The sequence below is a fragment of the Sinohyriopsis cumingii genome, chromosome 3 (assembly GCF_028554795.1).
Source record: "Sinohyriopsis cumingii isolate HCF-2022 chromosome 3, ASM2855479v2, whole genome shotgun sequence".
NCBI lineage: Eukaryota > Metazoa > Mollusca > Bivalvia > Unionida > Unionidae > Sinohyriopsis > Sinohyriopsis cumingii.
Genome location: NC_142963.1, coordinates 26,256,729 through 26,282,189, shown reverse-complemented (window position 1 = coordinate 26,282,189; position 25,461 = coordinate 26,256,729). Strand labels below are relative to the sequence as shown.

The following is a 25,461-nucleotide window of genomic DNA, read 5'->3' as shown; positions in this document are numbered from 1 at the left end:
AAGAGACCAGTGAATTTATTTTATTATTTGTATATAGTTGATATATTCTGGTGTTTATTTTACAGATTTTTTTCTGAAAATAGGAAAAGTGTATTACAATATTTGCTGCAAAAATTGAGGAATTATTGTGATCAAATTACTGTGTGAACACTGACAAGCACATGAAATAACTTTAGCACTAATATTATTGTTGAACAGTTTTATGTTACAATGAATATTGCGAAGTAAAGTTGAAATTTTGGTTAGTTTGTTAATTTTTCAAATGATTATTTTGTTATATATTATGATAATAAGGTCCAGCAGGAGCAGTTTTTTATGATTGTAAAATGCACTTTTGACCGGGGACCTTCAGTCCCCTGGAACAGTAGTGCTGACCCATGAGACCCCACTGGGGGAGGACCCCTAAATGCCCCTTCACATTTTACTTTTTTTTTTATGGAGGACCAAACTCATGTCTGCATTGCTACTCGTCTTGAATGGATGGTCATTGACATTAGGTTATCACTTAAAAGCTCTACAATCTCTAATTTGACATAGATGAAAAATGCTGCCCCGTGACTTCCAATATGGCCACTAGTGGCCATCTTGAAGATCTTGTGATGGATACTTCTTCTGGACTGATAGTCATATCAACTTGGGGATTTTCGTTGAAACACCTTGGATGTCTTGTTGATCATAAATGAAACAGGTGCTGATCTGACATCCATTATTGCCACTATTGGTGGCACTGTTGAAAAAATAGTTTCACTAAAAGACTTCTTAAGACATCAAGTTAGTCCTAAATGAACAATGGTGCCAGTCAGATATGCGTCTTGTGAGCATATTAACTCACACATAAGAAATTAGTTTTGTTACCAGATTTGGAATGTTGGAATTTCTCAGGAATATCAAGATGGTCTAAATGCTCAGCAATTAATAAAAAGTCACATTTACTTTTCTAATATTCGTGGAAATTCTTTTTGGGCAATATATTGTCCGTCCCTTCCAGGGACCCTTGCTTGTATTTTCCTCAAGATGACATATTAAAATTTTTAAAGTTTTCTGTGTTATGTGAAAGTGTAGGACAAGTATATATGCTACAGAATGAGTTTGAGCTCAGATTGCATTTATGTGATCCCAAAACTGATTTAGCATCACAGGATAATAATTTGACAGGTTCTTTTTGTCCCTGACACTGGTGAATCAGAACATTTGGATTTTTTTTTATTTCACAATTACATATCAAGGCGAAGTTGAGTGGTACACATATGAATTCACTTTATTTCTTGAGAACACAATCCTAACTGATGGGTAAACAGGAATAAAGGACAGTGTGCTTATAATAGCAGATGGGAACTAGATCCATTGTACAAGTATCTGTTAAAACAATTAAGAGAGACACTGAAAGGCATTGTGTACAGCATATGATTGAATGTTAGACATTTCTAAAACTGGTGAAGGTGTCCTGAAATAGCATATTAAAGGTATCAGTCATACGCAAAATGCCTAATATTAACCTAGTCTAAAATACTTCACTCTTCGGTGCATATTCATTCGAAAGTGATTCAGAGAGAATGAAGCATGTGATGATTTGGGGGAGGTAATAGTACCCACTCTCCCCACAAGTCCAGCAGAAATATGAAATCTGCTCCTTCATGCAGTCGTCAAAACTTTTATGACCAAAGTTATTCTTAAAGCTGAAAAAATATTGGGGACATCGAAACTGGTGATTTATCACAATTTATATCAGTCTTCTGAAAATAAAATTAATTTTCTTTCCTGCTCTGTTTTCTTATAGTAATATTGCAAAACAGTTTTTATGTGGGAAGAGGAGAGCATCATGCTTGTGTGTACTAAAAAATGATATTTCAGGACCATTTGTTGTTTACTTGTCAGTGTTGTCTTGTGTTAATGTTTTGAGGTGTGATAGCAGTGAAATTCAGATAGGACTTGCGATAACAGCCAGTGATGTTTTTAATGCATGTTGTAATTCTTAGACTCCAATGCACTTGCAGCTGATGTTTTAACTATCATAATAGCGTACGGCAAATAAAACGTACAAAAAATATTACATATCTTTGTCAAAAACAATCCTTAAAAAGCATGAAGGTTGCTTCTCTGAATCATGAAATAGTTCTTTTTACATGCACATTAATAATGAAGTTAGTCAACACTGCTAGTCAATCATAATCACTCCATTTGTTATGATACATGTCTGTTATGCAGTTTCTGAGATGTTCTTACTAGTTTGAATAACACAGTGACCATGTGATGAATGTACCATATATACTCATCTCACATACAGACGCAGAATACTGTTATGCATATTTAACTTGTATTATTTGTTGTCTTTTCTTACTGATTATATATTACTTACCTTTGTATTTTGTCCTGACTAGGGACATTGAATTTTGTAAGCATCGTATTACATAGCTGATATTTCTTTGTCAGAATCAATTGAATTTTGTGATCATTATCAATGGAAGTAATTATGTTAATATGAATCTAGGACATTGAAATTCCCCTTTGGAAAAAGCTGCTGTACCAGATCTTTGCCATGTTCGTATTCTGTTTTCATGTCTTAAATTTTGTTATATAATGTTGTTTACTTGAGAAATTGGGTTGTCATCTTAAGTTTTCCCAATAAAACTGATGGCCTCATTTCCATGATAATGATGTATTTAAAGTCTGTTTGATAGTTATCACATATAAAATTGAAGAAAGCTGTACTGGGGAATGATTACTGTTGCTGTGACTCTCAGAATACTAGTTTTAGTCCTCCAGGATACGTACATGTTTACAGCTTTTATTACATTTTATTCAGCACATGTAATTCAGTAAACCTACAATGATCCTCCCTATTGACCACTCCTCCTTTTGGATGGAGCTGCTGAGTCGGTTATTGTGTGTTTTGATGTACAGTAAAACCTGGAAAAGTCCTTGTGCTGTGGGACCTCATTTTGATATGCAGGTCAGAAGGCTGGAGCATTTAGTGTTGTGATGTCCATTAAAACATCCATCTGTGACATTTTTCTAGTTTGTTCTATAACTTTAGTTTTACAATGTCTGAAGAAGCCTGTTCGTTTTGGTTTCCAAAGGTCAGAGTTACTGACCAAAAGAATAAAAATGGCATCATGACTTAATTTTTAGATTAAGTTCCTTGATGAAACCTTGTGGACTTTTTAATAATTAAAAACATCTAGACTTTGTGGTCTTGAAGTTGGAGGTCATGGTTACGGTAAATTAAACAATACGGTAATAGTTTCTGCCAGTAAATTTACTTCTAGACCATATACTGGATGAAAGGTCATGGTCATTAAGATCTGTTGGTCAGTTGGCAGTTGATCATACCTTGCCAGTACTTACATAGAGGGCAATTCAACACAGGGCAGGTTATGATGTGGCTTTCGTTGTACACATTTTTCTTTTAAGTTTTCATGTGTTTCAAGTTTTTGGTGGCTTTTCAACTGATGGTTTGATGTTGGAACTATCAATCAGTTTAATATTTGGTGTTTGAGTTATCAAAGTTTTACGCTATCTCAAGGGGAAGATGGGTATATAATGTGTTTCCTTGGATGTATTTTTAGCTTTTGAAATTGGCATGGATAATATGAATTGAAATTTAGTTTTCTTTTTCTTCCTCCCTATACTTGTAATTTTCCCTCTAACACTTTCCCTTTTCTTAAATTACATCTAGTATGTTCATTTATTGAAAGTAGTTAAAAAAAAATCATAGGAGTAGTCTAAACCCTACTCAAATCCACCGTTTTATTGATTTATCTATTAAAATTCTTAATCATATGTTTCAGAGTGCAGATGTGATTTGTTCTGCTCTTGGGTTCTGCACTGGTCTAGAGGACCATGTTCCTCACTCGATTCAATCTCAAATGGTGAGTATTCAGTTTGGAGGGGGAAAGTTCATTATTAATAAAAACCAAGTTGAATTTTCTATTGCAAAGATAAGCTCAGTTTAATATTTTTTTTATTTTTAAATTGATGTGTCTGTCTGCAAATTGTTCATTCATTCATATGTCACTGTGTTCATCTTGTAATCTCACCCCATCTATACAGATTGACAGAGAGGGATCATATTTAGTAGAATGTTTTACGAGGATGACAATAATGGTTTTGGATTCTGGATGCAGCATCTGAGTGAGAAGGTCATATAGTTGAATGGTCAAATTTTCATAAGTAGTATAGATTAATCCTAGTGTCCTGAAATCCATCAACAACATTTGGTAATGATTGTTCATATTTGGTATCATATTTTAAGAGAATATGCAGATTGTGAGAAGGTGATGAAGGTTTTGAGTCCTGATTAGAATCAGTTGGGAAGTTCAGATCAAAGGTAATATTTTCATGGAAAATATTTATGGACTTCTTGTAACCTTAACTCAGAGACACTGATTGAGTTAGGGTGATAAAATATTTTATATTTTGTGATGACAAATAGAAGACAAAAAAGTGTATAATCCTGAAGAATGATGAGGCTGGTATGGATGGGGGATGGGGAGTGGATGTGGGTGGATGTTTTAATAAAGAAAAATGTTAGGAATTTTGTGATGGCTACCATCCTGTGTACTTTATTAATTGAATTTACATTAACAGATAAGCCAGCCATCCCAGCCAAACTCTACCTGTGATGATTGTAAAAGGTTTATTGGAGATATCCAGGCCATGATAGTGAGCAATGAAACTCAAGTAAGTACTTTCTAAGGTTTCTCCTAGTTAGCATTTTAAACCAATGTATATAGTAATTCTTGAATTGGTCTGTCTGTCTTTTCATCTAGCTTAGTCTCATTAGCACAACTAGTTTTGCAGGTTTTGATTGATTTGCATAAAACAGGATAAATAGTGTGGTCAATATGTGCATTCCTTCTGCATTTTTGTAAGAGTATATGCCCCTTTAGACTGATGCATTCTTTAGTGTAACTAGCCCCAAATATTTTGATAGATTTTTATGAAAGTTGGTAAATACCATGGTCATCACCTGAAGATGTGCTTACTGACAGATCACTTTATTATGTCACTTCTTGGAGTTATTGCCCTTTGTCTTTGTTCCCTAATGCACAGTCTCCTTAGTGCAACTAGTCTCAGTTTTGATGAATTGCCATGAACCTGGTAAGTATTATGGTCATCACCTGAAGATACACACGTAACAAAGCACTTGCTCCTGCAGTTTTGTTAGAATTATTGCCATTTTTGTCTTGTAGCCTAGTTCTTTATGGGGGGGAGGGCGCTCACCAGTTATTATGTACTTTTGAGAGAGTGACGTATGTAAGGTGAAGTTGTTTGCATTTAAAACATGCACAATGGAGAGAATGTTGGCATACCTCTGTGCTACATTAATGTAATGTGGATGGTATTTCTTTGGAAATTGTACATGATCTAAACATACTTCTTAGTAAAATGACTGCTCCATTGTGCTAAATAAATCAGCCTGAATTAGTCTAAAGTACACTATCCACAGCAGTTATTAAAACAGGGAAAATGAATTTTGCCAGACTAGACAATACCAGCTTCTGAAAGTGCAATGAATGAATTACCAGATATATAAAATGTAAAAAAAAGTTATCTGCTCTTTTTTGTACAACTTACCTCTGAAGTTCAGGAAGTAAAAATGACCAAGTGGAGCTAGCACTTTTTTGAAAGGTGCATATCTGGAGTAAGGCCAAGCTGTATGCTCTATAACCCATATTACACCCACCAAAATAAAGGGAATTAAAAGTTCTTTGAATTATACCTAAGATATACAAGGTCTTTTTTAAATAGCCAGTATAACCAGTGAGGAAAGCCGGGGAAATTCTTTTTCTTTAAAATTCTAACCCTATGCTAAATATGAAACTGTAGAGTGCCACATATATAAAACAATCTTGTTGGCACAACAATTCCTGAAGTTTTTTTTCATGAATTGTCATGAAGCTTTGTAAATAATATGGCTGTCATAAGAAGATGCACATATTAACCAATCACTTTGCTCTCTCAACATTTTCTTGAGTTGTTGCCTTTTTGTCTTGTAACTTAATGCAGTCTGGTGCAGTATCATTAACACTAGTTCTAGTTTTCATGTATTGCCATCAAAGTTTGCAAATATTATGAAGATGTGCATATCGACAAATCACTTTGCTCCCACAATTGTGGTTAGAATTATTGCCCTTTTTGTCATGTAGCTTAATGCTTTGTGTGACACAATCACATTAGTGCTACCAGTCCAGCAGTTGTTTACAAATTGCAGTGAAGTAAATATTATGATCATCACCAGAAGATGCACATGTCAGCAAATTACCCTGCTCTCATCGTATTTTCTTAGAGCTAATACCCTTTTTGACTGTAACTTAATGCTGAGTATGATGTGGTATCGTTAATGCAAAGAGTTCCATAGTTTTTTTTATGGATTGCCATCAAAGTGCATAAATATTATGGTCATCAAATGACAATGCACATATCAACAAATAATTTACTCCATTTTTTTGTTATTGTTAATTTCCTTTTTGTCCTGCAGCTGATTGAAGTGTCAAAAAGAATCTTGGGAATACAACTTGTCTTGAATATTTTTATGGATTGCAGTATAGAACAGAATCTTGGGAATACAACTTGTCTTGTTTATATTTATGGATTGCAGTGTAGAACAGAATCTTGGGAATACAACTTGTCTTGTTTATATTTATGGATTGCAGTATAGAACAGAATCTTGGGAATACAACTTGTCTTGAATATTTTTATGGATTGCAGTATAGAACAGAATCTTGGGAATACAACTTGTCTTGTTTATATTTATGGATTGCAGTGTAGAACAGAATCTTGGGAATACAACTTGTCTTGAATATTTTTATGGATTGCAGTATAGAACAGAATCTTGGGAATACAACTTGTCTTGTTTATATTTATGGATTGCAGTGTAGAACAGAATCTTGATAATACAACTTGTCTTGTTTTTATTTATGGATTGCAGTGTAGAACAGAATCCTGGGAATACAACTTGTCTTGTTTTTATTTATGGATTGCAGTGTAGAACAGAATCTTGGGAATACAACTTGTCTTGTTTATATTTATGGATTGCAGTGTAGAACAGAATCTTGGAAATACAACTTGTCTTGAATATTTTTATGGATTGCAGTATAGAACAGAATCTTGGGAATACAACTTGTCTTGTTTATATTTATGGATTGCAGTGTAGAACAGAATCTTGGGAATACAACTTGTCTTGTTTATATTTATGGATTGCAGTGTAGAACAGAATCTTGGGAATACAACTTGTCTTGTTTTTATTTATGGATTGCAGTGTAGAACAGAATCTTGGGAATACAACTTGTCTTGTTTTTATTTATGGATTGCAGTGTAGAACAGAATCTTGGGAATACAACTTGTCTTGCATATTTTTATGGATTGCAGTGTAGAACAGAATCTTGGGAATACAACTTGTCTTGCATATTTTTATGGATTGCAGTGTAGAACAGAATCTTGGGAATACAACTTGTCTTGTTTTTATTTATGGATTGCAGTATAGAACAGAATCTTGGGAATACAACTTGTCTTGCATATTTTTATGGATTGCAGTGTAGAACAGAATCTTGTGAATACAACTTGTCTTGCATATTTTTATGGATTGCAGCTTATAGCGGAATCTTGGGAATACAACTTGTCTTGTTTATATTTATGGATTACAGTTTAGAAAAGAATCTTGTGAATACAACTTGTCTTGCTTATTTTTATGGATTGCAGTGTAGAGCAGAATCTTGGGAATACAACTTGTCTTGCATATTTTTATGGATTGCAGTATAGAACAGAATCTTGGTAATAGAACTTGTCTTGCATATTTTTATGGATTGATGTTAAACTTTGCACATAATATCATTATGTTAAACCTGTAATTGACAAATCTTTATCTTCATTTTTGTTGTAGTTCTTCCCCCTTTTTCTTAAGCTGAATGAAATGTGTGAAAACATTATGTGAATGCAACTAACCCTGCAGTTTGTTAGTTGGACTGCTCTAATACATAGTATATATTATGATCATCATCAGAAGATATGCTTGTTGACCAATCATTGTACTAAGTATAATCGGAAGCCTTGTGCCCTTCTTTGGACTTAAACTTGTTTCTATATGGGGTATAGATGGGGTCAGGGAGATGTGGGTATATTATTTAAAATTGCTCACAATTTCTCTTGTCATTTATATTGTTCCCTCCTTTGGTGCTGGACAGTGTATTTTTCTGTCTGTCCATTTATCGTTTTGTTGTTTTGTTATCCATACATTGGGCTGTCCATTAAATTGCTCTGTGTAACTTTTAAATCTTCAGAATTCTTGAAACATGGTGTACTTACAATTACTATCGAGTGTGTTGCTTTGAAATCTTTTAATTCCATGAAACTCAGTATGAATACCATTACTACTATGGCTTGAGTTACTTGACAAGTTAAGTATCCAAATTTCAAAATAATGTTTGCAGTTTTTATGCTAACCAGGATTCAGAATGTTATTCTTTTTATGCCCCACCGGAACATGTAATAATACCCCTTTTTATGACCCACCAGGACATGTATTGTTACCCCTTTTTATGCCCCACCAGGACATGAAATTGCTACACCTTTTTATTTCCCACCAGGACATGTAATGTTACCCCTTTTTATGCCCCGCCAGGACATGTAATGTTACCCCTTTTCTGATTATCCATAAGTCTTTGCATCTTTCACACCTTAGATATATTTTGCATTTATGTCAGTTGTTAGGTGTTTTATTAAGTTTATTTATGTTTGATGAATTCATTTCAGTTTTTTTGCCACATAACTCTTAAGTTTTCTGGCAAAGAAGGATGAAACTTGGTGATTGTATGTATTACTATGTAGGAATTTGGTGAGTACTGCAGTCATTTTAAGGTAAAGGTCAGAGGTCCAAATTATTAAGTATTATATCTGATCAATCTGTTTGCAGCCCTTAAAAGGGATGAAAGAAAAACAATTTGGACAGCATTTTTTCTCATTGATATTTGCATGCATTCTGCATATAGCCTGATCTTAATACATGATGGTGCACATCTTATACATTTTTAGATCATGAAGCCCATTTTTCACAGTGCTGACACTTTAGTAGATGTTACAGACCCACTTTACACTTGGTCCTCTCAGGTTATTAGATATCGCGCCCCATCTTACACATGACCCTGACAGGTTATTAGATAATGCAGGACATGGTCCTGACACATTATTCAATGACACAGACCATTTTACACATGGTCCTAACAGGTTGTTAGACGATGCAGTCATTTTACACATGGCCAGGACTGGCTGATAGGTGATAGTCATTTTTTTACACATGGTCAGGACTGGCTGATAGATGATACAGTCATTTTACACATGGTCAGGACAGGCTGATAGATGATGCAGTCATTTTACACATGGTCAGGACAGGCTGATAGATGATAGTCATTTTACACATGGTCAGGACAGGCTGATATATGATAGTCATTTTACACATGGTCAGGACAGGCTGATAGATGATGCAGTCATTTTACACATGGTCAGGACAGGCTGATAGATGATGCAGTCATTTTACACATGGTCAGGACAGGCTGATAGATGATAGTCATTTTACACATGGTCAGGACAGGCTGATAGATGATGCAGTCATTTTACACATGGTCAGGACAGGCTGATAGATGATAGTCATTTTACACATGGTCAGGACAGGCTGATAGATGATGCAGTCATTTTACACATGGTCAGGACAGGCTGATAGATGATAGTCATTTTACACATGGTCAGGACAGGCTGATAGATGATGCAGTCATTTTACACATGGTCAGGACAGGCTGATAGATGATGCAGTCATTTTACACATGGTCAGGACAGGCCGATAGATGATACTCATTTTGCACATGGTCAGGACAGGCTGATAGATGATAGTCATTTTACACATGGTCAGGACAGGCTGATAGATGATAGTCATTTTACACATGGTCAGGACAGGCTGATAGATGATAGTCACTTTACACATGGTCAGGACAGGCTGATAGATGATAGTCATTTTACACATGGTCAGGACAGGCTGATAGATGATGCAGTCATTTTACACATGGTCAGGACAGGCTGATAGATGATACTCATTTTACACATGGTCAGGACAGGCTGATAGATGATAGTCATTTTACACATGGTCAGGACAGGCTGATAGATGATACTGTTCATTAGGATCTGGATCTGGATCTGCATTGTTCTGCCATTGTGTCACATTATTAACATAACGGACCTAACATGTGCTGATTTAAAATGAAATTCATAAAATTAGTCAATAATAGCTTTTGCAAGACTTGGTTAACAAAAGATAAAAAATATTCAACAGGTTTCATAAATTTTGTTGGAAATGAGTGCAAATATAAGATTGTTTACTACATATCATGAGTATTGATTTTATTTATTACAATGGCAAATAAAGTGGAACAAACTAACTTAACTAACTTAAGAATAAATTCAGATGTCTGTAAAAATTGCTTGGCCTTAATGGGTGTCATATGTGTTATGTTACTACATGTGTGTAATATGGTTAAAAATTATGTGGGCTTATTAACCTAAGTAGCAAGGTGATCATGTGATGAAAATAAGTATAGTATCATTTCTTACAGAAAGAAGTGGAAGAGCTTCTGACACAATTACTTTGCCAGTGGCTGGGTCCCTTAGAGCCCTTGGTAAGTTGGGTCATGTGACCCCAGTCTGATCTCAGGTCTTTAAATTCAAGTTTTTTACTTTTAATAATGCTTTCTCACATGAATCATATACAGTGTAATCATTTTTTTAATTTAAGCTTAGGGACCAATCATATATATTGTAATCAATTTGTATATAAGCTTAGGGACCAATGGGGAAAAAGAGTTTGTTTCAAACAGATTGCCTTAAAATTGGTTTTAATATACAGATTAGTGTCACTTCTGTGTAAGCTTGGTGTTAAATATGTAGATTAGTGTCGCTCCTGTGTAAGCCTGGTGCTAAATACAACTATTATTACTGCTCCATTTTAAGCTAGGTGTTAAATACATAGTGTAGTATCACTCCTGTGTAAGCTTAGTGTGACATGGGTATCCCTTGTCCAGCAGTGACTGAATTGCTGTCAACTTAAAATTTTGTGTGGAAGTTTCTGTAACAGAGGATAATTGGCCATTAGGAAGCTGGTGATGCAGTGAGCTCTGTGGAATTGTATTTTTTATTATTACTTCCACCAGTTTTAGGACATACAAAAAATGGAAAAACATTTCTTTCTTAAAGTTAGCAATACAGTATTATGAAAGACTTTACAGATTTTAAAGACTAAAATATTTTAAAATATTTTGTATTTGAGGGCATGTCTCTTTAGTGCTATCAGTGTGTATGATCCACTGTTATAACCCTGTCTGGTGAATTCCGTGAAAACTGTCCCCACTCAGTGTGTGAGATTAAAGCAATTGTTTGATAAATCAATTTGATTTTAATTGATCTCTAGTAATTTGTCTCTGTTAATGTAGTTATATTTAAATTAAAGTGATAGTATCATATACTAATTTGTTGTATTGTCATGGATAACAATTTTCATGTCTTGGAAAAAAAAGCTATATTTTCATTTATGCTTAATTTGACAGTTATTGAGAAGAGGTCATTTGTTTTCACAGAAAAATAATGTTTTCTTGGATCTTTAAATTTGTTGTTTATAGCAGATATGAAATCCACCTAAATTAGTATCCCTCGAATAGTGTATTGATTGTAAATAGAAATTAGATAAATGAGATTGGACTATATATACTGTCTTGTCTTTAGAGTAATTATACTTACCATTTCTTATTCCTCATTTAGTGCCAGCAGGTTATAGAGGAGTATACCCCCATGATACTACAATTCCTTGCTTCACAAGTGGTGAGTACAGCAATATAGATGTCAAGATAGATGGTACAGATATCAGGATATATTAATTTATTCAGTATTTTTTGCATTTGTCATTATGGAACATTCATAACATTGAAAATACTATATTGAGCCTTGAGCTAAAGTATAGGCTTGTTTTCATCTCTCTCCTCATTAGGCCCCCCAGACTATGTATGTTTCCATTCAACTGTCAGCACACTCCACCCCGACCCTCTGGCTATCAAGAAAAAATTAATTGAAATTGATTTGAGCTTCTAATTGAGCTGCTTTTGTCTAGTACTTGAAGTGCTTAGCACATTATATATATATAATATTTTTTTTAAAGAAACTATATACACTAATTTTAAAACCAGTGCAGTAGGAAACACATACTATATTTTGGGGACTTAGCAATAATATTTACTTTTACTTTTGTGGGTAATGTGATTAATGAAGGCATAATATTTCAAACATTGAAACATACAAACAAGGCAAATGTCATGACTCTATGGTCATAAACTAAAAAACAGAAAGAAGCAAAACCAACAAGTTTTGTGAAACTTAACAAATAATTCAATCAGCCAAGTTATAAATGAAAATGTGAGAGGAAGTTACAGTATTATGAAGTGAATACAAAATAATCCTGTAAGAGTTCTATTAAAGTGCAAAAGTATGAAAAGGTTTGTGTAAACTTCAGAACTGGAAATGTACTGGTCCACCAAGATTGTGACATTGTCAAAATGGCATTGTCCAGATCTCCGTTGAATAATTCAAAATAGTTCCAGAATAATATTATAGTCCAAAAAATTAGCACATACTTTCTGTTTCCAGTCCAAACAAATGTTTTTCATCGAAAATAATATCTAAGTACAACATAAAACACATCTGCATACTTGATGTTACAGCAGGAACAAAAGAAATAAGAATGGCTCCAAAATAGGAATTAAATCTGATTGCACAGTTCTCTCCTTCTATTCACCTTCTAGACCTAACCCATCCAATAATAATTCTTCTAAGACACAACCTATCCGATCTGTCCAGGGAGAAAGAGACAGAATATTGTAAACATGTTTACTACTTATTTTTAGTAACTGTGAAGACATACATAGCAACTATTTGCAATTTTGTGTTCTTTAATATCTTAGAATAGACCCTATGCACTTACACCACCAACTAAACATAATCTGTACAATTTACAGCCATGAATAAATATTACACCAATGAGATAAAATTGTGTACGAAGAGTTACAAAAAATATAGATGTACATAAGACATTAAAAGAACAGTGTACATAAAATGTTATGATAATGTCATACAGTAATTTATAAGCATTTGAAGCAGAAACATGTTACTGTATACCAGCAAATCATCAGATGAAATAAAAAAAAGATGAAAATGTTTGCATTAATGGAGTGTTGGTGTACATAAAGGTATATCAGCTTCAGTTTGGGTGGTATGCAGTATATTTATAATAGCAAAATACATATTGGAGATCTAACAGCTTAGAGTGAAGTCATAACTAGTTATCAAGCAATTCTCATATTTGTAATTATGTACTTCAGGACTGCCTTGATGATCTCTTTGTTGACCTCAACCATTTGCAATGGGTTATGCTTTAATAACAAAGTTATATCTCTGATATAATGTATCATTCCAATTGTTTGGTTTTTGAGGGTAGCATATTTTTTACAGTCTAAGAGAAAATACTTTGCAGTTTCTGGTTCACTGCATGAATATCTGTTGCTAAATGACAAATGTTTTTTTTTTGTTTGAAAAGATTGTCTTTGAATAAAATACAACTAAGTCGAAGTCTTATGTACATAATTTGTGCTCGTCTTTCTCCTTGATATTAATAGATAGGAACTTTTTCTTGATTCATATTTAAGTCCGATATAAAAGAATACAGTATTTACTCACATATAAACCTGTTCACATATAAGCTGACCCTCAAACTGAATAGGTATAACCACTAAAAAGTGCATGACCCACATATAAGGCAACCCACAACTTTGTGACATCACGCGGTAAGTTCTAAATGCATTTATTTTGGCAAACTTATATTAACAAAAATTATTAAACAGAAATGGTATAAACTTTTTTTGAAAAGTAATTTATTTAATTTTTTGTTTTCTTATTGTTTTTGCCTAATTTAGATTTGTTTATAACTTGATTGAATGATGATAAGAATTGAGCATTCGCAAGTTGCTGTAACACTACCTCATCCTTTTGACTCAGTTATTGTTTCTTTATGCATTATTGCATTGGACATTTTATATCAGTGCACCAGTAAGTACGTTTTTATTTTGCCTTGAAATTGTTAACATGTAACTCTATTAAAATGTGATCCCAGTATGACAACACAACGAATAACAATACAGTTTGATTCACCGCTTGCAATTAGGCAGCAGGACATATTACATAATGGTGCCACCACATGTCCATTGTAGGTTTAATCATGCGTTGAATGAAGTACATCCCTTGGAGTCAAATCATGGGCACCACTGCACAAAACTTAAATGATATCTCCAAAATACAATAATGAAGTTTGAGAAATAATGCTTAGAAAATTATGCTAATGCCGTAAAAGCCGAGTTTTAGTTTGCTTTGATGTAAGTTACCTAACACCATACATGTCAACTCTCACACTGGGAGGAAAAAAAAAACTCCCGATTTTTAGGTTCATTCCATGCCTACCTCCCGATTTCATATTGTTTCCCCGATTTTTGCAGAGAACTCCCAATTATTACATTATGTCTTTGATTTTCATTTATCCTTAAAAAGAGAAGCCCTACATAAATAGATACATCAGATGCAATCCATGGAAGCCATGTTCTGTTGTATCACCTGTGAATATTGTTGTGACGAAATAAATACTTTACTAGAAAGAATTTGCTTCTTCAGTAAAGAAAATGTTACATTTAAACATTACTCACGTAAATTTACGATTGTTTTACCTCTACAAGAATAAAAAAAGTCAGAAAATAAACCACAACAATAAAACTGTCAGCGATTAATTTAAATCCCAAGAATGATCACAATGAATGCTGCAACTCCATATGCTATAGTGCCATTCCCACCAAAGAAACTTACATGAGTGAACACTGGCATTTTTATACCGTATATACAAGTGTTAATTACCATGGTTAAATCGAAAGAAGGAATGAAAATACATAACACGCAGCATATGTGCCCTCAGAAGACTAATTCAGACATATGTTTATAGTAAACAATACTAAATGCCTTATGAATTGACAATAAGGAAATTAGATTGGATATGCAATGAAGGGAAAATACTTGCCACATGTACGGTACTGTGAGACTGCCTATTTAAGTACCTTTTGGTTCACCACAATTGGGAATCCTTTATTTGCCAATCGATTGCTTATGCTTGCATAACTCACAGTAGTGTAGAACATGTTTTTTTTTGAATGATGACGGAGGGCCAGTCATTTTCATAAAATAGTTGCATCAATAAGCAGGATTAACTTTCACTTAGTCACGCTGGCTTTGTTGCTTGTTTATTTAAGACTAACATTTAGCTATTGTGCAGTTTGACCACAGCTGAACTGAATATGAAAATAGGGCATGTCCTGGAGGAAAATAAGGGGCTTCACAGGGAAAAACGACGCATCCTTTGTAAATCTCATGCATATTGCACCCATAAGATCAGTTAATATTTAGTGAAAACGGGGTTTTAAAAATGCCATGAAAAACCTCCCTATTTTAGGTCCCAATCTCCCTATTTTTTAGTCAGTCTCCCTACATGGATTTTGAAAAGTTTACAGGTATGCCTTACATCCTGTTTTACAAAACTATGGTAATCGTGCTAATATTATGGAATGAAAGGCAATTGCACATCAATGTACTGGTATACTTGCCGGTCAAAATTCCCTCTCAACACAAGCCAGTTTCAGGGTTTTAATGATTAATTGGCCTGTATTGCTGTCAGAAAATGAAAGACAAATCAGGCCAACTATCAACAAAGGAGCTGCCATTGTGTGGAAAGTTTTGATGTTGTTCAGCCAAAACACAAAACTAAAGTAGATTGATGATGGTAATGAGAATTTAACCTTTATTATTACAACTCTTCATGAGTATGTAAGTTATGCTGGTTATGTGCCTTGTACAATTAAATGTGCTTACATTTTCATAATTATTACCTCAGTTTGTAGGATAACTTATATCATTGAAAATGAGTAACTTTTGAGCACATGATTCAGCGTAAATGAAACAGCTATTAAGGACTAGCTAAAATGTTATCTGGAAGAATGCAATTTGGTTGAAGCAATGAATAAAGCAAAATCTGCATCTAATATGCTTGGGAATAAATAAGGATTTAAGTGACACTATGCACGCTTTGCACTTTGTAAGTACTGTACATTATAGTTCAGCCTGGTTTCCCAGGTAAACTCAACCGGCCCGTAAATTATGATGTCTGTATTTACCTTTATTTAATTTCATGTTGGAGAAATCAGAAAATATGCACATGCAAAATAATAACAAAATCAATCATTGTACTTTGTAACAGTTTAATAAGTGTCAGGAACCGAAAATTTTTATTTTACATTCATGTCTTAGGATATAGAAAAAAATATTTTTTGTGTTCCAAGATTTACAGTCATTACGGTAGTCAACAAAAAGACTTAAAAACTGTCAAGTTTAGACATTGGACCGCCGATAAGCTGACCCCTTTTCTTCCAGGGCTTTATTTTTTCCTAAATTATTCGGCTTATAAGGAAGTACACAGTATAATGAGGAGGTGTTTCAAATTTTCAAAGAGAAGATTCCATTCTGTGACAGACTTTGGAAAAGAAAGCTGACTTTGATAGAGATTTGTCCTGGCAAAGGGCATTTGTAGGCTTCTTCCATAACAAAGTTGTATATTACTTTACTGCTGTACACATGGCTGAACCAAAGCCTATATGTACCCAGGAGCCTAACCATGACAGAATTTAAAAAAATTATTCCTTTGTGAAAACTCTGATCTTAAAAATCAATCTCCAATTTGTAACTTCATGAAACATTTAAACTGCATTTGTATCTATAACTGAGGACTCGTAACAAATACACTAATTTGACAGTTGAAAATCATGTTTTATAATCATGTTTTATATGTATCATGTAAGCAAAATATTGTACACAAAAAGATGCCTACTTCATTTATACAAAATTAAGTTTTAGTCATGTGATCTGTGATCAGCATTTCACATACTTAACAATCAACTTTGTTTCTCCTTTTCAGTCTGTCCACTTTTATGTAAGTTTATTTTCAGCTAATTTCCCATCAGTACTACTTGCTCTACCTTTACTGAGGCACTTTTAAAGTGTTAGGATCCACAGCACATGCCAACCTTCTGTAAACATTACCTCCCTTGAGCAACGATGACTTGTTGTTTATCCAGCCATTGACCGATTTTGTCAACTCATTTTGCACTATTTCCCTTGCTTACACATCCATCATCATATAACAGATTTTGTGGCCCCATTACTTGGCTGTTTATGAGAATTATATGTATTTCTGCTTCCGTATCCCCCAGGATGCAGACGTAACTTGCCGAGTGTTGGGCTTCTGTGAACAAAACCTGGAAGCTGCCTTCAGACTGAGAATCAAACTTAAGGAAATCTTCAAACAGATTCCAATGGTATAGTCTCTTTGTTGCATGTTGAATACCCAACAAATTTAAAATATGTGAAAATTGCAGGATAAATCTAAAATTGTAGAACTTTAATTTTAATTATATATTTAAGCTTAGACATTTGTATTTTCAAGTTCATATATTTTGAGTTTAAAATGTGGTTCTTTTTATCATTATTTAAAATTGATTTGTATGTAACATTAGTTGTCCCATTGAAAAGAACGGCCAGTGATAGGGATTACCCAGCCTAAGCATTTTTTTGTATGGATGTATTGGTGTAATGGCTATGATCAGTACTACAATCTTATGCAAGTCGTGAGGTTAACCATGGGGAGGTAGAAAATCATATGACTTCTTGTGGTTATGTTTCTGAAGTTCAAGATCCTATATTTAATTTTAAGATTAGTGGAGTAAGAGAAGACTGTTTATTATAGCTCTCATGTTGGGAGGGTCATTAAGCTTACCTATTTACATGTATTTGGATTTTACAATCCTTATCGTGGCTGAAATTCTTACTTTGGCTAAAAATCCCTGTTAATGACCAAAATTATACCATTTTGCAGAAGCCTGTTGGAGGAACTGAGGAGTGTGAGATATGCAAAGTGGTGGTACAGGAGCTTCAGAACTTGGACAGAGATGAAATAACGCAGGTAGTCTATCAATTTAGAAAAAAAGCATAATTCTGTATTTGCATTTTTGCTGACATCAGCATGAGTTTTGTCCTAAGCTTACTAATTGGATTGCAATTAGTCCTCAGTTTTGGTAGTAAAAAATCGTATTGAGTGTTATTTAAGTATGAAATGTTTGAAAGTAAATAAATACTATATACTTCAAGCTTGATATGTAAATTAACTGAATGCATGACAATTAGGTATTATATTTTCAAGACCCCTACCTCTATTTCTTCATTAAATCTGTCCTTTATTCAGAAAATTATTCACTTTTTAAAAACTGAGTTGGGAAGTTCACCTCTTTCAGTTCTAGAATTGACCCATTTAGCAGTAGGTATATTGTATCCCTTTCATTGTCCTTACATTAAAGTTAATGTTTTGTGACGTCAGGGTTTTGTTTAGTAATGTCAGTAGGTGTTATGTGTTCATTGCTTAGTAATGTCAGTAGGTGTTATGTGTTCATTGTTTAGTAATGTCAGTAGGTGTCCTGTGTTCATTGTTTAGCAATGTCAGTAGGTGTTCTGTGTTCCTTGTTTAGTAATGTCAGTAGAGATTATGTGTTCCTTGTTTAGTAAAGTCATTAGGAGTTCTGTTCTTTCATTGTTTAGTAATATCAGCAGGTGTTCTGTGTTCAATGTTTTGTAATGTTGGCGATTTGTGTTCAATGCTTAGTAATGTCAGCAGGTGTTCTGTGTTCATTGTTTAGTAATGTCAGTAGGTGTTCATTGTTTAGTAATATCAGTAGGTGTTCTGTGTTCAGTGTTTAGTAATATCAGTAGGTGTTCATTGTTTAGTAATGTCAGTAGGTTTCATTGTTTAGTAATGTCAGTAGGTGTTCATTGTTTAGTAATATCAGTAGGTGCTATGTGTTCATTGTTTAGTAATGTCAGTAGGTGTTCATTGTTTAGTAATATCAGTAGGTGTTCTGTGTTCATTGTTTAGTAATGTCAGTAGGTGTTCTGTGTTCATTGTTTAGTAATATCAGTAGGTGTTCATTGTTTAGTAATGTCAGTAGGTGCTATGTGTTCATTGTTTAGTAATGTTGATAGGTGTTCATTATTTAGTAATGTCAGTAAGTGTTCTGTGTTCGTTGTTTAGTATAGTCAGTAGGTGATACTGCTGGGTATTATCACAGTGCATCATGTGATAGCTTTAGAATGATAATGATTACTCTTTGTATTTGCATACGAACCTTGTCCAACTGCATATTGCAGAGACTCAGATCTTCCATCATGCAGTTCACCAGCTGATCAAGGTTTATGCAGTTTCTTAGGTGTTATCAGTAGGACAAGCAGTACAGACCCATATTTGCTGGTGAATTATGGGATGGCATTTCAGAGTCTGTGTTGTTTGCAGATGGACCTGACCTTTTAGTAAGTACATATGGTGGTGCATCCATATCAACAGTATGTCTGAAATCATTATTGATGATGTGTTTGACATGGTATTGACATATCGTTAATATTAGACTTTAATGAAAAATCTACAGACATAAAAATATGTTGTGCAGTTTATTAGGATTATAGTGATTATTTTGGTACTTATGACCTTTAGTTTACACTCCAAACATAAGACATTGGAATATTCTTAATATTTGCTACTTTCTTTGAAGACAAAAATATGCCAAATTCAGTTTCTAATTACAGTTTGGAGAAAGGCACTAAAGTCTTTTGTTGATGAAAAATGTTGTTTTTTTTTTTGTTTTTTTTATGTTCCTAATTAGGCAGGGGATGTATTAGGTCCATCTGTTTCCTGTTTTATTTCTCCACAATTAATATTCTCCACCATCCACTGTTACCAAAATTTGTAAATAGTTTGCATTTAGGGTAAGGGCTATTCCATTTAAACATACCACTACCCCAACGGACGGCAAAATAAAAAACTTCCATGCATGGTCATCAGTAAACAATAATCACTTCTGTGCCAGGTCATATCAAAAGAAAAAATGCTTCTATCGGTGGTGCCTATTTTATTTTAATAATATGTTTCTATAATGCCACCGTTGTGTTTGTTTTCTCTTCTGTCCCCCCCCCGTGTTAACAAAAATAACGTCATTGCGGATTACTCATCATAATTCGCTGGATTTCCGGGAAAATAAAAACTAAATCAGCAATTTCCCGATGAATTGTAACGGAAATACGGAAACAATGGGAATGTGGATATCTGGAAGTCTTTGGATGTAGCCATATATGGTAAGGATGCTGCAGCCGAATATTTAGAACATGACATAAAATGGCAACAGAAATACAATGCAACATGTGGTCCGTCGAAGATGTGGGGATATGGCTGACTTTTAGAGGTGAGAACTTGACGATAGACAGAGACAAGGTTGAGACATTCTTCACCCTCAGAATTAAGTTTGAAAATCGTACATTTGAAACTCTGCAAACCTGGAAAAAGTCCCCTTCTCTTAGCTTCCATTTGATTGGTTAGAACTATTTGTATGACAAGTACGTGCTTCCGAAAAAAACACGACCTTGAAATAAACCGGATTGTGCACTTTCTCACGCGACTTCATATGACCTTTTAACCTAAACTGCACGTAACATAATAATTTTGGTACCTATGTTTTGCTCTGACAGGCATTCGACTTTGTATGCATACTAAAACTTTGACATACTGTTATACATTTATGGAATGCCAGGCCATTTTCCGCACACTATAGCTTGACATGGCCATGATCGCACCTACTTAATATGCAAGTGCACTGCACTGCACAGAATGGAATGCTGTCTTCTCATTGGTTGACCGAAAATGAGGTACTGAACCTAGATATAAACTGATTTTCAGTTGACTATAACGGGGACAGTATTCCATTTTTTGCGTTGCACTAGCATATTAAATGGGCACGGTCATAGTCATGTCGAGCGATAGTGTGGGAAAATGGTCTGGCATTCCGTAAATTTATAAATACTACGTAAAAGTTTTAGTAGGAGTATGAAGTCGAATGCCTGAGCGAAACATTGCTACCAAATTTATTACGCTACGCACAGTTTAACTTAAAATATCAGCGTTGATTCTTCAATAGTTAGTCGCAACAGGGGATGCTGCTAGAGGGCACTGGCGATCAAGATTAACATTTTCTCAAAATTTCAACCTCATTACACCCAGTACTTTCTCCGCTTTAACATGTAAAAAGCCGACATTATTACATCCGAATGTATTTATGGTTGAAAGGTCAAATGTCTATATTTAGCATATATAAGATTGGGCCATTTCTACAATGTATTCAGGGGGGAATAAAAACCGAAAAACGAATTTTTCAAAATGCTGGAAAACTAAATAAACGACCATATACGCTCACCTACGCCTACTTTTTAAATACTTTGAATTTTTTTTTTCGAGAATAATGGTAAAATGTGTGCGAATATTTGCGGAAAACCCATGAATTACAACTTTTTCAAAGGTCACCCATGCCAGCAAGAATGGTAACTCTTCCCGGCACATGGGTACGTACAAAATGTAAACAATGACAACAATACGACATAATTTGGGTTCAAAAACACACAAAAACGATTGTATGAAAAGGCAGACGTTTATACAAAGGAATCGGATTATACAGACGTACTGTCATTCATTATACCAAACTTATTACAAAATATTTGTACAACTTTTGTTGTGTAATATATTTTCGAGGTTAGAGACTCGACGGGAGTATCACTCACTGGCTCAGTGATACTAGACATATTGATAATATATATGTGATTGTTATCACTGAGATATTATCAATGTCAGGTCATCTGTTCTAAGTAGGATTTTTGTCTAGAGACACTGGTGTTACAATTAAAATGTTCATGTTTAGTAAGGACGGAAAAGAGGTACAAGTTCAAATATTTTTCAGAATTTTGAAGAATGAAAACAGATTCATTTAAAATTTTCATGCCATTATTTTGTGAATATCTGTGAATATTGTCATCATTAGTCAAGTAATAGGGAATCAATCTGTAGTATTTCTCCATTTAAACAAATACCTAATCATAAATGTTTCTTGATGACCAACTTAGTGCCAGTTTCTTCTCTATCTCTGACACCACAGTTGTCTTTACTTCACAAACTATGTATATTGCTCAAAACAAGGGTCAGAATTATTATGAAAATATGCAAATTTAGGACATCCAAAATTTAATGTTGCAGCATCCAAGAACACGATAATGAATATGCACTATTGGTTTTAAGAGTAACATACAGTTTCAACTTGGTATGACTCATGATTATGCTATTTCATGCAAAAATGTTAGGGGGCGTGTGATAAAAAGGCACAGAAAGTCTTCAGAAGTACATGGAACATAGAAAAAGTGAATTTATTCTTGAAGCTGAATGTTCACGACACATTTATATATAACCATATTTAAAAAAAATGCAACTTTCAGCATGAAATAACATGAGGTCATGAATTTTCAAAAAGTGACCAAAGAGCGATATTAAAAATGGTGGACGGTACATGTGTTTGAATGCTTCTTGTGAAGTTATTTGAAAAGCTTACACTTTTCTATGTAAGCCGGAAATGGACTGGTTCCCAGCATGTTGTTCTTATCTTATTACTCACTGTGGGTTTGCCATTGGCTGGCCAAATACAGTTTGGTACTCTCCATAAATAATGCACTGTTACTTAAATCTGCTGTGAGTTGTAAGATAAAAGACCAATTCCGGCCAGTTAATGTAAACATTCATAGAAGAGTCACGAGTTTTGAAATATTTCCTCTAAAACAATCATATCTCTGCATTTTCACTGTTTGAAGACAGCAATATTTAGATATGAAATGATAAATTATTGAAAATTGGACAAATTATTCACAAATCACTGTGAAAATAATGGTTTTTATGGTTCTACAAATATGTCAACCTTGTAAAGAAACTACCATATTTCCAAATACTACTCTTTGTCATGGGAAAACTGTTTTGTGGAATTGTTTTTGGTTTCTGAACTACATGCATCTGCTGATCCAATGAGTTTTGTGTGGTTGAAAATTGCAGAAATTTTACAGGTGTAATATTTGACTAATTAAGGCAAGATACAACAGTAGAGCCTGGGAAAGACAACAACCATGTGTGTGTATATATATATATATATATATATATATATATATAGTATGGTAATGTTTTTGTTTTGTAATGTTTGAACATATAAACATGTAAAAACTTCAAATGGGTTGGCTGAGTATCCAGTGATACTGTGTGTAAAAGGTGTGATATGAGATGTGTCATCTTTATATAAGACAATTAAAGCTGCATGTTCGCAGTCTGTTGGGGAAAATTTTCCATGTTTACAGAAAATAAAAGTAATTCAGGCATCTTGTGGTTTTTAAAATTTCTTTAATCCCTTCATATAAAATACATATTACCTTGTCTAACTTGAAAATAATTTTTAAAACTTACATGTATGGCCCTGCTATCAAATTTCGTATATAATTTCTGGGTACTATTATTTAGGAGCTGTTAATCATATTGATCTTAAACTATGTAAATATTGTGCTTTTAATCCAAAATAAACTGTCAAGGCAATGTTTTGTTCTTAAACTTGAAAACCATAAATACCCGGTTGATCAAAAATGAACAGCTCATTTTATTATTACTATTCACAAAATGTTTTTATCTTTAATTATAAATATTGATTAGATCCATTATATTTTATTTCTGACTATTAAGTTTAATACTTATATTCAAGTTACAAATACTAAAAATTCATCAACATATAATTCACTTCTATTAAAGTGATTTGTATGCACGGTAATGAATTTCCAAAATTTGCTTCTATGCATGGGCATGGGTGTCCAAAATTCACTGCTATGACTGGTAGTGGTAAAAAAAAAAATCACCTCTATGGGTGGTCACCCATTTTTGAATGTGCCTCCCCCCCCCCCAGGGGTATGTTTAAATGGAATAGCCCTAAGGATGAAGCCTATCTATGGGAGTTAAAAATCAATGGTCATGGTCACTGTGCCAGAGGAAAAACAGTGTCTGCACATTAATATTAGTTATACATCATGTACCATACTTTGCGGATGGCTTGCACTTCTGGTAATAAAGCAACTTTTAAATTGTGGTGTCTGAAGGTCAAAGGTCATGATCATGGTAAGTTTAATAAGAAAATAATGGTTTTTACAGTTATATTAGTTCAAGTCTGCATGTGCTGACCGAAGGTCAAGATCATGAGAACCATTGGTAGATAATCTCCTGAGTCAGTGGCTTACTTGTGCCTACATGCCTAATCTTTTTTTCAGGAGAAGGTGAAAAATTTCATCGAGACAAAACTGTGCCCCAAATTGGCATCAATTTCAGGCTTTGTGAGTACTTAATATTTACTTATATTTCTGTTTGAATTCTTTGTATTGAACTGGCACTGTTTACAGGATGAAGGAAATATCTGATAGACATGAGGATTTTCATTGCAGTGAAATTTTGATAATTCGGATTAAAATTTTCTTGACTTTTTACATCTTGTTTTGGCTCTAATAGAGCCTTTCTCCATCAAATACATTACCAGTCGCATTAACATTGTGAACATCTTTCTGCTTTGCCTGGAAGCCAGCTGTCCTTACACCAGAAAATGTCTCTTTGTCAATAAATGTTGTAGGCAAAAGGGATGCAACTCCAATAGATCATCTCTTATCCCACTAGGTGGCAACCTGTAACTCAGATGTTGTCAGTTTTTAACTTTCACTTGCACTGTCAGTAGGCCTTCAAGGAATCAAGTGGATTTTAAATGTTTTCATCCATCCACCTTTTATTGTTGGTTATGCAGCAAGTCTGAGCATTGTAGTATATATTACAATTTTGCATTTCACCTTCAGATACTTCCCTGATCACATTAACATTAGGGATATAAGCTTAATACCTCCTGAATCAGCCCTTGAAAAAGACAGCATGCTGTCTTTTCCATTTATATCTTATAGACAAAAGGTAGTAGCCCTCCTTTACCCATTATCTTCCCTTGCCACTGCCAGGAGTCCCATGTTTTAACCTTTTGCTGTTGATTCAGTATACTTGGGAATTTCAACTGCATCTTCAAATTTGGATAATTTGTGCATAATGACATATCTGCCACAGGTTGTATACATTATTTTATTTCATTTTTGCCAATTTGTTTATGCTTTTATCACATATGCAGACTTTTCTATTTCTGACCATATGCATGTTATTGCTCGCTCTGTTAGTAACATCTGTTGTTTTTGTGACATATTGACACATTGTATTAACATTTTGTTGCTCTTGCCATTTCAAAATCTAAAATGAATGTTCCAAATGCAAGAAATTTAAAGCTAAGAAGAAAAACCTTGAGTAATGCCTCACTTGTGTTAAGTGCACATCTT

At 34.0% G+C, this 25,461-nt stretch overlaps 1 protein-coding gene across 2 annotated transcripts in view; it reads left to right on the top strand.

Moving 5' to 3' along the window:
• LOC149802580 (uncharacterized) overlaps window positions 1–25,461 on the top strand; it is a 139,416-nt gene that overhangs the window by 28,657 nt on the left and 85,298 nt on the right. For both annotated transcript variants that reach the window (XR_016420062.1, XM_089951852.1), the window contains exons 6-12: window positions 3,789–3,869; window positions 4,588–4,680; window positions 10,599–10,661; window positions 11,797–11,856; window positions 17,382–17,486; window positions 18,044–18,130; window positions 24,373–24,435. Coding sequence is in view for 1 of the 2 variants with exons in the window: in XM_089951852.1 (XP_089807978.1) it covers window positions 3,789–3,869; window positions 4,588–4,680; window positions 10,599–10,661; window positions 11,797–11,856; window positions 17,382–17,486; window positions 18,044–18,130; window positions 24,373–24,435 (552 nt within the window). In the remaining variant the exon portion in view is untranslated. The remainder of the gene's footprint in view (window positions 1–3,788; window positions 3,870–4,587; window positions 4,681–10,598; window positions 10,662–11,796; window positions 11,857–17,381; window positions 17,487–18,043; window positions 18,131–24,372; window positions 24,436–25,461) is intronic.